This window comes from Arvicola amphibius, chromosome 12 (assembly GCF_903992535.2).
Source record: "Arvicola amphibius chromosome 12, mArvAmp1.2, whole genome shotgun sequence".
Lineage (NCBI taxonomy): Eukaryota > Metazoa > Chordata > Mammalia > Rodentia > Cricetidae > Arvicola > Arvicola amphibius.
The window spans coordinates 39596463-39612521 of record NC_052058.2 but is presented as its reverse complement, the minus strand read 5'-3'; the positions used below and the strand labels follow the sequence as shown (position 1 = coordinate 39612521).

The window sequence follows — 16059 nt, the reverse complement described above, 5'->3', positions numbered from 1 at the left end:
CTTGCCTGCCTAAGGCACCTGATTGGTCTAATGAAAAGCTAGCTGGTTAATAGGGAAGGAGGAGGTATGGGTGGAACATCCAGGCAGGGAGAGTAATAAGGAGGAGGAATGTAGGCTCTAAAGAAGAAGGAAAAGGAAGAAAAAGAGAGACCAAGGAGATGCCAGGGACCAGCTAGTCAGACATGGAGGAAGCAGAAAAGATGAACATGCAGAATGAAAGGTAAAAAGCCCTGAGACAAAACATTGATGGATAGAAACAGGTTAAATTAAATTAAAAGAGCTAGTGGGACAAGCCTAAGCTAAGTTCGGGCATCAATAATTAATAATAAGTCTCCGTGTCTTTATTTGGGAGCTGTTTGACAGCCCAAAGAAAGTGCCTACTACATCTTCCCACATCGTTTAAGGAATTCAAGACAGTTCTACACAGACATGTACACAGACCAGTCTGATCTAGATTGTCTCTCAGGTGATTTTACATTGTGTTATCACAAGCCAATTCTTCTGTGCATCTTATCTGGGCTCCCTCTATGGTGTAGCTCTGGCATGGGACAATATGCTTTCTTTAGATGTTCTGGGGCTAAGAGGCCTTCCTTTTCCTCCTCTATCTCCTGGACTATCCATTTACTTTTCCTGGTTTGGGAGATCTAGGCAGCTTGGTTGCCCTTTGTTCTGAGTCCTGCTTGAGGATGTGAACAGTAGCCCTGAAGCATGTTGACTGCCTTTAAAAGGGGTATTTGGCAATGTGGGCACACATCCCCTTCCTCAGGCACAGGGGACCTAAAGGGTGTGACCCTTGTCAAGTAGGCAAATAGGTGTGTAGAGGGGATGTGTTACATGCAATTCATTGTTATTCTCAAACAGCAGGAGACCCATCAAACACACAACTATTGCCAGGATTGGAAAACAACCAATCTACCAAAAAACATTTGAAACTTTTTATTGGATTTGGAAGCCATAATGTACCTGTGGAATAGATCTGTGTTATAATCATGTAAATATCAAAGAGTGATGTGGGATTACCCTTTCTATGCTATGAATACCATTAGTTAATAAAGAAACTGTCTTGGACCTGTGCTGGGAAGAATAGAGGTAGGTGGGGAAACCTAAACTGAATGCAGAGAGATAGGAGGCAGAGTCAGGGAAAAACCATGGAGTCACCACCAGAGACAGATGTGCTGAAACTTTGCTGGTAGGTCACAACCTCGTGGTGACGCACAGATTAATGGACATGGGTTAAATTAAGATGTAGGAGTTAGCAAATAAGAAGCTAGAGCTAATAGGCCAACCAGTGATTTAAATAATATAGTTTCTGTGTGATTATTTCAGGAGTCTAGATGGCTGGGAAATGAACAAGGGGCCTCATACAACAAAAGAGCATTGGAGAAGTTAAGGGTTTGTCAGAAGATCCTTTGGAGTAAGGGGCGGTGCTGAAGAACAAATCCTTTTGACTCCCTCTCCTCTTTCTATCTCCCTGAATGCCAGAGTTTGACCCACCAAATACTTGGTCTTTTTTTCCTTCCTTCCTTCCTTCCTTCCTTCCTTCCTTCCTTCCTTTCTTCCTCCCTCCCTCCCTCCCTCCCTCCCTTCTTCCCTTCCTCCCTCCCTCCCTCCCTCTCTCCCTCTCTCTCTCTTTCTTGCTCTCTCTCTCTCTTTCTTTCTTTCTTTCTTTCTTTCTTTCTTTCTTTCTTTCTCTCTTTTCTTTTTTATTTTTAGTTTGTTTCTTTTGAGACAGGGTTTCTCTATGTAGCTTTGGAGTCTGTCCTGGTGCTTGCTCTGTAGACCAGGCTGGCCATGAACTCCCAGAGATCCACTTGCCTCTGCCTCCCAAGTGCTGGGATTAAAGGTGTGCACCACCACCACCTGGCTTTTATGGAAGCATTTCTGTGATGCCAATGCATAAGCAATTCCAAGTAACTCCATACAGTGACAGTACCACATGGCATAGGCTGAAGCACCTTAGGAAGTTCTGGTCCTGGTGTGAAGTGGAGTTTCATTACTTGTCCCACTAAGGAACCTTGCACTCAGTGTGCACAGGCATCCAGTGGATGCTTCTTTCATGCACAGGGCTGCACATGCCCCAGGACAGCTGTGGAGAAATTTGTAAGCATACTCAAAGCATAATGCTTGTGTATTATTTTAGGGTGAGCTTTTTTTGAGGACAGTGTTGTGTTCCAATGTCACAAGGTTAGACCCTCGTGCCTTATGGGAAAACACTATTCAGGTTGCATCTACTGTACCAGGTCATTGTGACACGATCCTCCATCATTCTGGCTAGTCATTAACTCTGATCTTGAAGGCTTTCTAGTATTTGTAATCAATAGATGCTATAATTCCAGTTCATTAGTAATTCCTTGCTTACCTAATTAATCCAAATTAGTGTGCTTTAATTTGGAGGAAAGCATGCTCCTGTCTGATTCCTGCAGGAATGCTGTCCTCAGGCTCATGGCTGATTGTTCTGGGTCAGTATACTTCTGCCACGGCAGGCGGAGACCAGTCAACCCTTAAGGCTCTTCTCTTCCCTTCCCATACCCCAGACAGCATGGTTGGCCTGTGAACTGAGCCAGAGGAGAATGGGGTGGCAGATGACATGGCAGTGGACTAGGAAGTATAGAACCTACAAAGGCTGTTTTATTTTATTTTTATTATTTTTTTTAACTAGGAATTATTAGCCGAGAGAATGCGGAAGACCTTTTGGAGAATATGACCGAGGGAGCATTTCTGGTCCGGGTCAGTGAGAAGATCTGGGGTTACACCCTATCCTACCGCCTCCAGAGAGGCTTCAAGCACTTTCTTGTGGATGCCTCTGGGGACTTCTACAGCTTTCTGGGAGTGGACCCCAATCGCCATGCCACCCTCACGGACCTCATTGATTTCCACAAGGTATCCCTCTTGGAAGCGTTGGTAGAGCATGGGATTGGCAGAGATTTGGGCTGACGAGAGCCTGGTACAAGCGCAGCAGGTGCGGGCTCCAAGCGTAAGGCTGCAGGATCTCGGACCTATGGGACATTCAGGTGGAAGAGACCAGACGTTGTCCGGGGCAGGCTCTGGGGTCCATGGTCTTTCCTCAGCCTCATGCCTCATGCTTCGACCCCTTGTGCATCTGTAACCCCACTCCCAGGCCTCTCTCTGTTGAGTACTTGTTGTCAGCATGGGGCCTGACAGCTGGCTCTCTGTCCAAGTCCTTGTCTTAGTCTCGCCTCTCTGAAGCTTTGAAGCTAGCATCCGTGTGGCTGTCACAACTTATCTCTACCGTAGAATCAGCACTTTTCTTGTCTGAACTTGCTTTTCCATTTGGGACACGTGTGACCCTGACCAGGTTACTTACTGTTACCGAGCTCCCATGTCATCTGCTTTCCTTGCCTTTACATCAGTGCAAAACATATTGAGAAATTTGTAAGGAAAAGAAACTCCTCTTTTCAGTTTCTGGATCTGAGAAGACCAAGACAGAGGGACTGTCCCTCAAGCAGGGCTTTCTTGCTACATCATCTCCTGGCATAATGTGAAAAAGCAAAGGAGGGAGAGAGAGCAAGAGAATGGGCCAGGGCAAGGGGCCAAATATGAGAGATGGCTCCGTGGGTGGCGCACTTGCTGTGTGACCATGAGACCTGACCTCAGATCCCCAACACCCACGTGCAAGCCAGTCATGGTGGCATACACCTGTGCTCCAGTGCTAGGTTCAGAGTGAAATGGTAGACACCGGCAGATCCAGCCACTGTAGTGAAAATAGCAAGTTCCAGGCTCATGGGAGAGGCTCTGTCTCAAAAATTAAGTTAGAGAGTGACCTCAGCCTCCACACTTGCCTGTGCGTACAGGTAAGACCACTCTCATATACACATACAGATACATGCATCTCCTTCTCTCTCTCTCTCTCTCTCTCTCTCCCCCCCCCCCACATGCACATCCATGAACATAGGGCCATAATCACCTTATAACAAGGAACCATTTCTGAGATAGTGGCTTTGATCTAGTTGGAGAGGCAGAGCTCTTTGACCTGATTGCCTCTTCTAGCTTCTATCCCTTAATACCATTACATTGCAATTACGTCTGGAACCCATGCTTTTGGGGAGCACATTCAAAGCATGAGATCAACCACATGAATACACACAGTACTTTGAGATCTTGTGGATTTTGATAAGATTGTATCCACAACTGCATTTTATGACTGTCCATCGAGTATGGAGATTCTGTGTCCAGGACTCTGCCATTTGTCCCATCATTGACCCACATCAGGAAAGATGCTGTCTTGCAAATGTCTCACAGATAGTGAGAAGCAGCCTTTGTGTTAATACAGATGTTGGCAGCTGTCATAACTGTGAGAACATTCATACCTCATCAATTAGAAGGGAAGGTCTGAGGCATTCTGGGATAAGGTTATGAGAACTCCAGGTCTAACACCTGATTGAGTTTCACAGGCGTAGAAGATGTCACAGAGATTGCTTGCACTGAGATTTTTCTGTGATAGCATCTCTTGAGTTGTATATTGCTTTCAGATTATTCCCCCCATCCACAGAGGATCCCAGGCCTCGAGAGATAGTGCCTCACCTGGTCTTATGAATAAAACATAGAAAATCATCTGTTTAGCTAGGCATGTTGAGAAGCACCTGTAATCCCAGCACTGTGGATGCCGAGGCAGGAGAATCACCAGTTCAAGGGAAGCTTGGGTTACATAGCTAGAAACTGCAAGAATAAAACCCTCAAACAACAGTAACAACAGCAGGAGCAATAACAACACTTCACCAAAAGCAGAGAGAGGGAAAGAGAGAGAGAGAGAGAGAGAGAGAGAGAGAGAGAGAGAGAGAGGGAGAGAGAGAGAAAGAGAGAGAGAGAGAGAGAGAGAGAGAGAGAGAGAGAGAGAGAGAGAGAGAGAGAGACAGAGAGAGAGAGAGAGAGAGAGAGAGAGAGAGAGAGAGAGAGAGAGAGAGAGAGAGACAGAGAGAGACAGAGAGAGACAGAGAAACAGAAAGAGGAACGCAGGAGAGATAGAAGGTGTCATTCATTGACACCTGGGTTCAGAGCACTACTGTGGAACTAGACTTGGTCAGAGTGGATTTCTACTTGTGTTTGGAAAGACCACCTAACAGTCAGCATAAGGAGAAGGGAGTGTGTGGGTTCTAGTAACACTGTTCTGAGTCAAGCATGCATGCCCTCATAATCACTGTGACCCCCATGTCAATGAGTGCCTTAGCCCTCTTCATAGACCAGGAAACCAAGATCTGGGAGGTCAAGGCACTTGACTAAGTTCTCATGGCTGGTACCAGTTGCAATTAAGAGTTAAACCTCAGACTGCCTTCCTCTCCAGCTGGTGCTTCCCTCTGAGCCCCAGTGTTTGTTTGTTTGTTTGTTTTCACATTCAAAATAAGCTACTTCATTAGCTCTGGCTCCTTGTTTCAATCAAACCAGTGTTTCAATCAAAGTGTCAGTGCCCAGCTCTCCGGGCAGATTCTCCACAGGAAGGCCAGATCAGATGTCTCACAAGGGCTTTATTTATTTCAAATTTAAATTCTGGTGATCAATAATTTTACTTCTAGCCCTATACAGAGATATCATCTAGGCCTAGATGGAGATCTGGTGGTCAGTTTTGATAAATTAAATTTTCTTGTTTTGTTTTGCTTTTTGCTTTTTTTTTAATTTGTTTTTCTCTGTAGCTTTGGAGCCTGTCCTGGAACTCGCTCTTTAGACCAGGCTGGCCTTGAACCAGAGATCCACCTGCCTCTGCCTCCCGAGTCCTGGGATTAAAAGCTTGCGCCACCACCACCCAGTAATATATTAAATTTTAATTACTCCTCTAGTTCATGGTTACATTAATATGTCAGCCACATTCATTTCAAGCCCCCAATTCCATGTTTTGCCTTGAAATACTAGTGTGCCATGTGCTATCTGATGGGCAGCTATAGTAAAATTTATTCACGTAAGAAAATACATAGCTTTATGATTTTTTTTTATTCAAGATAGGGTTTCTCTGTATAACTAACTGGCTGTCCTGGAACTTGCTTTGTAGACTAAGTTGTCCTCAAACTCAAAGAGATCCATCTGCTTCCACCTCCTGAGTGATGGGATTTAAAGGCATGCTTGGCTAGTAGTTTCGTAACTGCTAGCATGTAACCCAGCAATTTAACCTCCAACCCCATATTTAAGAAACTGCAGAAGGTAGATTTTAAAGGCATGGTTCCCAGAGCCAGAATGTTGAGTTTAAATCCTAACGTCCTTGTTATGCATGGCTTTGGGTTACTACTCAGGCTTTTGTGACTCAGTTTCCTCTTTAGTAGGGTGGATTCAGTGACATCCCTGTGAGATGTCAGTGAGATATCATTGTGTAGAGTGATGAAAAAATATTATAACATCATCAGTAGGTGTTATCCTTTATTAAAATGTAGTTAGAGGGGTTGGCAGTGAAGGTCAGTTATTAAAGCACTTTTTCTAGCATAAGGTCCTGGGTTTGATCCCCAGCACTGCATAAACTGGGTATTTAGGTGTGTAAGTGAGTCTGTGATCTCAGCACTCAAGAGGGAGAGAAAGGAGGATAAAATATTCAAGGTCATCATTACCTGTGTAGTGAGTTTAAGGTCAGCTTGGGACTCCTGAGAACCTGTCTCAAAATTATGTCTGGCAGATCTTTCCACGTTAGTCTATGTACCAGGACTTGTCAATGCTCCAGGGATTCCTGGTATGGCTGTAGAGTACAGCCTAATTACTTATTCTCCTCTTGTGCCCATCTCTCCACCTTCCAGTTTCATGGTCATGAGCAGTGTTTCGGAGATTTCTGTATCACGTACATGCCACTTTTGTCACTACGGATACATATGCTGCATTTTCCAGGATCACTTCCTTGAACTGAAATTGCTGGAAAGAAAAGTATGCACGTTTTAATTACAGAAGACCTGCCAGATTGCCATATAAAAACATGTCACCGTGTTCTGCAAGAGCTATATAAGACCATTTTCCCCATCACATGGACAGATACTGTAGCTCAGTTTTGCACAGCTTGCGTTTCTCTCATGGCCACTTATGCTGAGGTGTCTTTTCATATACTTAAAGGCTACTTCCAGTTAGTTACTTGTAAATTATCTTTTCTTACTCACAGTCCATTTTCTATTTTGAGCATCTTTCTCTTGATGTTATAATTCCTGTGTCTACCAAATTGCTCTTTAGTTACATCTATTCTGCTGAGAATATTTTTTAATTTAAGCAGCCATGGTTTTCAATTGCATGCTCATTTTTTCTTACAGCAGCCCACTCTTGTTTCCTGGGTGACTTATTCTGTTGCAAAAGATATTGTAGATCTTTTAAAGCATCTCTATGTTTCCTTTATAAACTTGTTTCCTTTATAAACTTTCCTAGAAGTCTGTTGAACTATTGAGTTTAGCATTTTTCTGCTATGGTTGAGGTGGTCCTTAAATGCTTCAAGAATAAGACAGTCTTCCAATGTTCAGTCTTAAGTTTATCAGTGAGTAGACAATTTCTGTTTCCCAAATCTAGTGTCTTCTGGTATAGGCTTGGGGGCCAACAATGAGTAGCCCTTTCAAGGGTATGGAAATGTCTGTATTTTGAGTCTCTCTAGTTTCACCAAGAATGGGGACAAACATTAACGGGAGGCTGTGTCACCAATCTGTCCACAGCTTGCATTTCTTCTCAGACAATCTGGTTTTCAACAATCATTTCAGAATTTTACGTGTTGGTGCTCTTCCTTATTTTCTCATATAGCACTGAAGCATTTCTTCCTAAAAGATTTTTCCTTTTATTTCTGGGAAATTGAGTGAGGGGAGCAAGATGCATGGCTGGCCTTAGTCTTTCTGTCTCCAGTTCACTAGCTGATTCCCCATGAATATTTATTTCTCTTCCTGATCCTAATTGGATTCCCTTTCTTCTTTTTCCCTTTAGGAGGAAATCATCACTGTCTCAGGGGGAGAGTTGCTGCAGGAGCCCTGCGGACAGAGGGATAGCCCACCAGATTATCACCTGCTCTTTGAATGATGGTTTTCCTCCTCTTTGGACTCCTTTGAGTATCCCGAATTTGAAATGAGCTTAAGAATATCCCAACTCAAAGCCTCATGGTCCTCTAGAAGATCCATGTTCTTCAGATGAACAGTGGTAACAGGGAGTCTCCAGAATGTGACCTACAAAATGTGACCGCATTTGTGAGACTGGCCCGATTCCAGAGCTCAAGACAGAACCCTAAATAACGGATGCTCCCTGAGGCCTGTCTCTCATGGCTATTCCAAACCGAACTCCTAGACTGAATGGATCATGCTTCATAACCCAAAGCAATCCAGTGCCGAACCTTACAATTCATATAGAGTCAACACCCAATAAGTATCTGCTGAGTGAATGCCATTCTGAAAAGACTCCCAACACCAGTGTGCGATGGTTTCTAGCAAATTATTTTCTCTACCACTTCATAAAGTCACCGAGATCACAAGCAGGCTTGTGACTAACTTACATGGGAGACACGGATGTTGCATCTTTCCTAGTGTTCATGAGCTTGTTGATACTATCAGGAGAATTACCTAAGGTTTCTAAGCTCAGCATTCAGAATAGGAGACTGACTCTGTGCTGTCTTCCTTGTTAAACCGCTTCTACCTTTTCTCATGTCTCAGCTCCTGCTTTGCAATATCATGGTAATGATTTCATGTGATCATGCACAAGATCTGGAATAGATTATAAATCCAAGGATGGATTTTAGGTACTTGATGTGGCCTTGGCTGTCTAGGATGCTCTCACTTAAAGACTTACCTCTGTTTTTGCTTTAATTCTTCCGTGTCCTTAATCTGAACATGTTCTTCATATCAATTAGTGTATGCTCTCAATAACTCAATAACTCTAATGGATGGTATCTAATTTGGGTATAATCGTGTTGTTCCCTTATAGCCACAGGCGAGGAGGTAGCAGATGAGACAGCAGAACTGCAGGCTCAGAAATCAACAAGGCTTGGGTCCTAATGCGGCACCCTGCAAAATTTACTGATACCATAATGCATGGAGCACTGGGTTTGTGTTGCAGCTAAAGGATAGATGGACTCTGGAAATAGCAAGGAACTGTTTCACCTGCTTTGAGAGCGGTATCAGGCATCTCTCATTCTCCACCATTCTCTCCCCAATCTCTTGGCTCTTCCATTTTGCTCCTCTTCGGCCACTTGTGCCATCACCCACCTCCGTGGCTATCGTTGCAGTCAGTTTCAGTGACTGATTCTGTGTTTGCTCATTCGCTGTGTTCTTCAGCCTCATGTGTACATCTGTTTATGCCACACTTGGTTTTTAGGGGACCTTTCTTTATTCATTTTTCTTTTAAACAGTTTTTCTTTACTCTTGAGAATTTCATATATCTATGCAATTAAAAAATGATAACATTGATCGTCCCCGTCCCCATCCTCCCCACTGTATCACCCCAGTATACTCCCGATATCATGTATTTATGAAATATAACTCACTAAGTGCAATTAGTGCTGCCCATATATGCATAGGTATGGCCTTTCATTGCACTGTGGAAATCTTACTAGGGCCACGTCTTCAAAGAGGAGTGACTGTCTTCCCCAGCAACTGTCAACTACCAATACATCTTCAGTAAGGTCTAGGACCAGAAAGTGTCCTTTATAGTTTCGTTTGTTAGAATCTGGACAAGACTTACATGTAGCATCTGGTATTCTCTTAAGTCTCAGATAACACCCCTCGTTCTTTACTTGACCCCTGATTTGTTGTATACATTGGGCAGTTCTGCAAAATAACCTGTGTTCTGGCTGGGTGGCGGCGGCGCACGCCTTTAAACCTAGCACTTGGGAGGCAGAGGCAGGTGGATCTCTGTGAGTTTGAGACCAGCCTGGTCTACAAGAGCTAGTGCCAGGACAGGCTTCAAAGCTACACTGAGAAACCCTGTCTCAAAAAACAAAAACAAACAAACAAAACTGTGTTCTGGACTTGTCTTATTGTGTCCTGCTGTTATTTTTGTATTAACTCTATTTCATATTTCTTGATTTGATGAGAGTGAGATTAAATTTTTGGGCAAGAAAGCCCAATTCATCAGTGAATTTAGAACAGCTCAATCTAATTACTCCAGTTGTTCTTCACCACCTTTGTGTTTGTTTTTATTTGGGGGGATAGGATCTCATGGGATGGATGCATCAGGACCTAAACTCACTATGTTGAACTCCTGATTTTCCTGTCTCCACCTCCCATGTGCTGGGATTATAAGTGTGTACCACTATGCTTGGGTCCCTTTTTAGCCCCTCCCCTTTAGTGGAGAAAAAAGCGTATAATTTATTTACTTCTTGTTGCTGCAGTGAGCTTTGGGTTCATGCTCTTGTTGGTCAAGCACATCTTTTTTTTTCATTTTATTTTATTTATTTTTTTTCCTCATTTTTTATTAAAAATTTCCATCTCCTCTCCTCCTTCTCCCCCTCCCCTCCCCTCCCTTCCACCCATACTCCCACTCCCTCCCTCTCCAGGCCAAAGAGCCATCAGGGTTCCCTTCACTATGTTAAGTCCAAGGTCCTCCCAACTCCCCCTAAGTCCAGGAAGGTGAGCAACCAAACTGACAAGGCTCACAGTGAGCCCGTCCATGCTGTAGAGTCCAAGCCCATCACCATTGTCCTTGGTTTCTCAGTCCTCCTCCACCGTCAGCCACATTCAGAGAGTCTGGTTTGGTCGCATGTTCCATCAGTCCCATTCCAACTGGACTTGGTGATCTCCCGTTAGTTCTGTCCCACTGTCTCAATGGGTAAACGCACCCCTCACGGTCCTGACTTCCTTGCTCATGATCTCCCTCCTTTTGCTCCTCATCAGGACCTTGGGAGCTCAGTCCAGTAAGCACATCTTTTCCCTTCATCCTCCTGGAGGAACTGTTCTATGGTCTCTTAGGAGACAGTCATGCAATATGGAGTAGCTAAAATCCACCGACACCCTTGTTGCCTCTCATTCTCTGCCTCTTACCTTTCTGGGATGCTTCCCCTGAGACAAGTAAATATCTCACTTAGGTTTTACCTTTTGGGAACCCAAGTTAAGTCCCTACCATACATACATCCATTTTTATTTTTTGTAGATTGAGTCAGGGTCTTACCAGGTAGCTTAAGAGGTTTGGAAATTATTATGTAGCTCAGGTTTGGTCCTGAATTCCTGATCTTCCTGTGGTTGCCTCCTGTGTGCTGGAATGGCACACGTGTGATGCCATAACCATCCTCAGCCTGTTAAGTAATAACAATTTTAGGTTATTAAAGCTCCATAGCTTCCCTCCAGTCAGCCTGCACCTCTGCATGAACGAAATGAAATGATAGTGGAGGGACCCTACTTTCTGAATCCTATGGTATTGCCAAACCATAGCCAAGTTCTATCCCAATTAGGTTATTCCTACGAGCACTCAGAAGACCCACTTTTGTTCTGATCTTGCTATGTACCAGCTACGTGAACTTGTTCAGGTCACCGAATCTCACCAACCCTCTTCGTAAGTGGGAGAATCTCACTAAACCTCCATGTAACTGGGAGGATCTCCCTGAACCTCTGTATAACTGGGATAGGGAATTTTTTTGTGTGGTCATTATTAGTTTCTCCTGGCTGATCAAGTACGTGATAAATAGGACATCTCTGTCCAGATGAAAGACCTTGCTATCCACAACTGCACAGAGACAGCTTCCTGCCAGAGTAGTGCTGTGTCAGGGGATTCCATGGATGAATTCCCTCACACTGGAAGAAAGTTCCTGCAGCATCTTTGAAAGGTTTCCAGGATGGCTTGAAAACCTGACGTCCTGGCTGTGGTTCCTGTCAATTGCTAATTAATATGTGAGAGATAACAGCTGAATTTTCCATCCCTAACCCATTTATTTCATTTTATTTGGGGCCTGCACTTTCTGCATGTCTCATATATTTTAGGTTTTACCTGGCTTTCAAATAAATTCCTTGTAAGTTGTCCTGCAAATGAAATTACTGTCTGGAAAACTGCAATTTCATCTTGAGAGTTTTATTATGCTAATAAATGTCAGAATTCTCAAATAAAGAAACAGCCTCCCCCTTTTTTTCCTGAGCCTTACAAATATAATGAAAAACAGTCAGTCGGTTCCAAGACTCAGCAGAATGAAAATTTACAGTCTATAACTAGAAAGAGAAGCTGTAAAAAACAATATGCATCTTAATGGAAGATAAATTTCAGAGAATTAAAGGGCAAACTGGGGTACAGATTCTTGAAGGTTTCTGTGTGGCAGGTGTTCTTAGGGGATATTTAAGGGTTTATGAGCTAAAGAGGGGCTAGGAAGAGAGCTGATCTTTAGAAGAATATGTGGTGGTGATGACCCGGGGTCTGGGGGACTTTGTAATCCTCTGTCCACTAGAACCTTCCCTTTCTTTCAAGACCCACATGCAATCTTGGGTGAGTTTCTCCATTTTCCTCTACTATTTTGGTAAACATATTGCTTGTTTTGGAGGATCGGTATGAAAACCACATAAGGTTTTGTAATGATAACAATTCTTGTTTTCATCAATGTATGTGTGCTTGAATGAGTGTGGATTCTCACAATATGCTTGTGGGAGATTATAGATAATGCATGTGGGGAAACTGAGGCACAGAGAGGTTCGGATTTTCTCAGGTCGTCTCTCTGTCCAGGTACGGTACATAGGTTGATTACAGCCTGGGCTGTGGGTCTCTGTAGATTTTACGTCAGTGCTTCTCAATATAGAACGTGTAGATGGCGCCCCACTGAGTCTTCCTTATGTGTTTCTTGGAGATGCTGCATGGTTGGTGACATGGGGACTGAATTTTGAGAAATCAGTTTTCTAAGGCAGCAGTTGGGGGGTGGGTTTATAAGAGTGCTTGTTGAGCATGCATGACATCCTGGTATTAATTCTCAGTACCACATACATCAAACATGGTGATGCATACCTATAATCTCATCACATGGGAGGATTAGAAGTTCAAGGCCAGTTTCATTTATCTAGAAAATTCAAAGCCAGCGTTGTCTACCTAGGAAGTTCAGGGCTAGTCTGGAATATATGAGACTATGTCTCCAAAAGTAAAATAAAAAATATAAAGCAAGAGGTAGATGATTAGAACTGTAAACCAGATTTGTCCATTTGCAGGGGTTTCCTCAGGCTGTGAGATAAGAAAGGCTTTTGTATTTTTAAATAGTTGGAAAGAATTAAAATGGACAATATTTTATGGCCTGTGAAAATTACATTAATCTCAAATTTCAGTGTTCATCTCTAAGGTTTTATTGTCATATAGCCACACTCACCTGTTTATATATTATTTTTGGCCATTTATGTCCTACCAGGCTAAGATGTTTATTAGCCCACCCTTTTAAGGAAAAGTTAACTTTAAAACTCCTGCTTTAAATTATGGTGCGTATATTACGAATCATTTGGCTTGCTTTCGCTACTTCATCGAGTGCTACTCTTGGTGTTCAAGTCGGCTTTCACTCTCTCTAAGAAATCCAACAAAAACATCAAAAATAAATATTTAAAACATACGCACACACATGAAAATCAATAAGACAAAACAAAACACACACATAAAACCATGGAGTCTGTTTTGTATTGGCCAGGTACTCCTGGGCATAGACCTACCCCAGAGTCTGACTGATAAACACAGTGATACTCCATAGGAGCAAATGGATTTCCCTTTGCCTGTCCACACCAGTTGGGAAAAGCTTCTTGGTTAGAGGTGGGGCTTTCTGTCCGCTTCCCCTTCTCGGCACTAAGGTTTTTTTGTCTTGACATGATTATTCTAACACCTCCATAGTGTATGAATTATGGCCACTTTTTACTGAGTCCATTTTAACTCCAGCTCCCCAGTTTCAGGGAGTGCATTTCCCCCATTTTTCCCTCTCAACGACCTCATGACCCCTCTGTTAAGGGCCCCCTTCTTGCTGCAGGGTTCGCCAACTTGACTTTGGCTATTTAAGTTTTCCTGGTAATCTTGAGCTGATGGGACATAGGATGACTTCGTGCAGCTATCTATGGCAGACACCAGGTAAGGCACAGTGCTGTGGTTTGCAGTTCCCTGGTGATTGGCGATGCTGACTGTACTAGTTACCTTCCTATTGCTGTAATAAAATGCCCTGACTGAGGCTACTTACAGAGGAGAACACGGCCTTGGTAGCTATACTAACCTACAGGCTTGATTTGCATTAGCAGCTAGCTGATTGAGTTAAAAGGAATCTCTTCTGGGGACCCTGCTTTTGACTCCAACAAGGTGCCCAGGTGAGAATTTTTTCTCTCCAAAGCTAGTTTTAGTGACTCAGGCCTTTTCCCTGTATAAACAGTTAATTTCCTGGCTTATGATCCTATGTGAGTTGAAACTAAGTTAAAGGGTAAATATAGAATATTAGTAGCCTGTTGAGTCAGAGCAGAAGACCAGGAGATTCCACCTTCCTAAGTCTGCTGTTAGAGCAGACATATTACCTTCTGTAAAGGGCTCCTTTCTTATCAGTGACCACTGTAAATAAAGAAAGCCTGTGGGGGACTATTTTTATGTAGATTTTGGCTAGGAGAATAAGGACTTGACTGAATCCTTTTCACACCGAGGCTTCATGGTGTGGGGGCAGATATCCGTTGCCCTACAGGAAAAGTCAGGTTTATATACTGCTGGGATGCTATAGAAAGGAGAAATGACATGATTTCACTAGATTTTTATAGAATTGACAGTGACTTATCCAAAGGACAGGTGTACCCATAGCTCTGCAAAATAAGTTAGTCCAAGTGGGTGTGTACGTATACATTTCCCGTGCATAGCCCAATAGATCTGCAAGTATACATTTACTGTAAAATACTTGTGGGCTCACCACGCAAACAGTGCTAGGAACCTGGGGTCAAATATTCAGATGCCTGACGTTATGAGTTTGACATCTCAGTCAAACTACTACTCTTATCATTTTTCATATATTTGTTAGATACTCATAAGTATTTTCTTTTGAGAGACACCTGCTCATTTATTCATTCAACAAATCCGATTATTTACTTTTTTGTTGCCGTGTGCTTTTTTCTGTTCTAGATATTTACAGCATTGGTGACTTGGCTGCTATTGTCATTTTTCATTCTGATGGTTTTCTTTGTTCAAGAAACTTCTTAGCTTGACACAATCCTGTTTGTGTAGCTTCGCTTTTATGCCTAGGCTATTGGTGCTGAAAACCACTGCTTAAATTGACATCTTGAAATGGTTCTCCTGTGTTATCATCATGGAAATGCAAATCAAAATCATGATGAGATATGAGCACACCCCAGTCAGAATGGTTACCCATCCCAAAGTGAAAAGTCAGGGATGTTGAAAGTGGGCAGAGGAAGGGGATCCCTTATGGCTGGTGGAAGAGCACCCACCCATCTTTTCCTTCTTAAGGTGCTGGGGATTATACCTGGGACCAGCGAGCTAAGAAAGCCCTATACTACTATGCCATCTTCTAACCCTTAGCATTCCAAAACAGAGTCAGTGTTCTCCAAAAAGTAAAGGTGGAACAGTTGTGTGATCCAAACATCCCACTTCTGGGTACACAACCAAAGAAATGATCAGTATACCAAAGATACCTTCATACCGTTTCCAATAGCTTAGAAATGGAATCTAGTGAGTCAGCTACCAAAGGTTTATTAAGTGAAACAAGCCAGGCACAGACAGACATATGATGTGTGTTTTCACTTTTATACACAGATATACATAGCTAAAGTTACCTAGGAAACAGAGAAGTGATTACTAGAAACTGGGAAGGGCAGGGAAGAGAGAATTAAGATTTGGATTATGGGCTCCAAAATATAGTCTGGACATGTAGTCTTCTATAGCATATCAGGGTGACCACAGTTTATAAACATTACATATTTAATGAATAATTAGAAGATAGGTCTTTTTAGGCTGCAAGTATAAAGAGATTTCCAATGTCTAAGGCAGTGGTTCTCAACCTTCCAAATTCTGCAACCCTTTAATACAGTTTTTCACATTGTGGTGACCCACAATCATAAAATTATTTTTATTGCTGCTTTATAACTGTAATTTTGATACTGTTATAAATTGTAATGGAAATATCTGATATTCAGGATATCTCATATACATTTGTTCAACCCCCAAAGGGGTTGTGACCCACAGGTTCAGAACCCCTTGCCT

General features: G+C 42.8%; 1 protein-coding gene across 3 annotated transcripts in view; it reads left to right on the top strand.

The window, feature by feature from the left end:
• The window catches only part of Sh2d4b (SH2 domain containing 4B), a 73237-nt gene extending 65266 nt beyond the window's left edge, over positions 1-7971 (top strand). For 2 of the 3 annotated variants that reach the window (XM_038349904.1, XM_038349903.1), the window contains exons 7-8: positions 2660-2880; positions 7879-7971. In XM_038349904.1, coding sequence (XP_038205832.1) covers positions 2660-2880; positions 7879-7971 — 314 coding nt within the window. The remainder of the gene's footprint in view (positions 1-2659; positions 2881-7878) is intronic. The other variant, XM_042053993.1, reaches the window with a different exon arrangement.
• The last annotated feature ends 8088 nt before the right edge of the window (positions 7972-16059 follow it).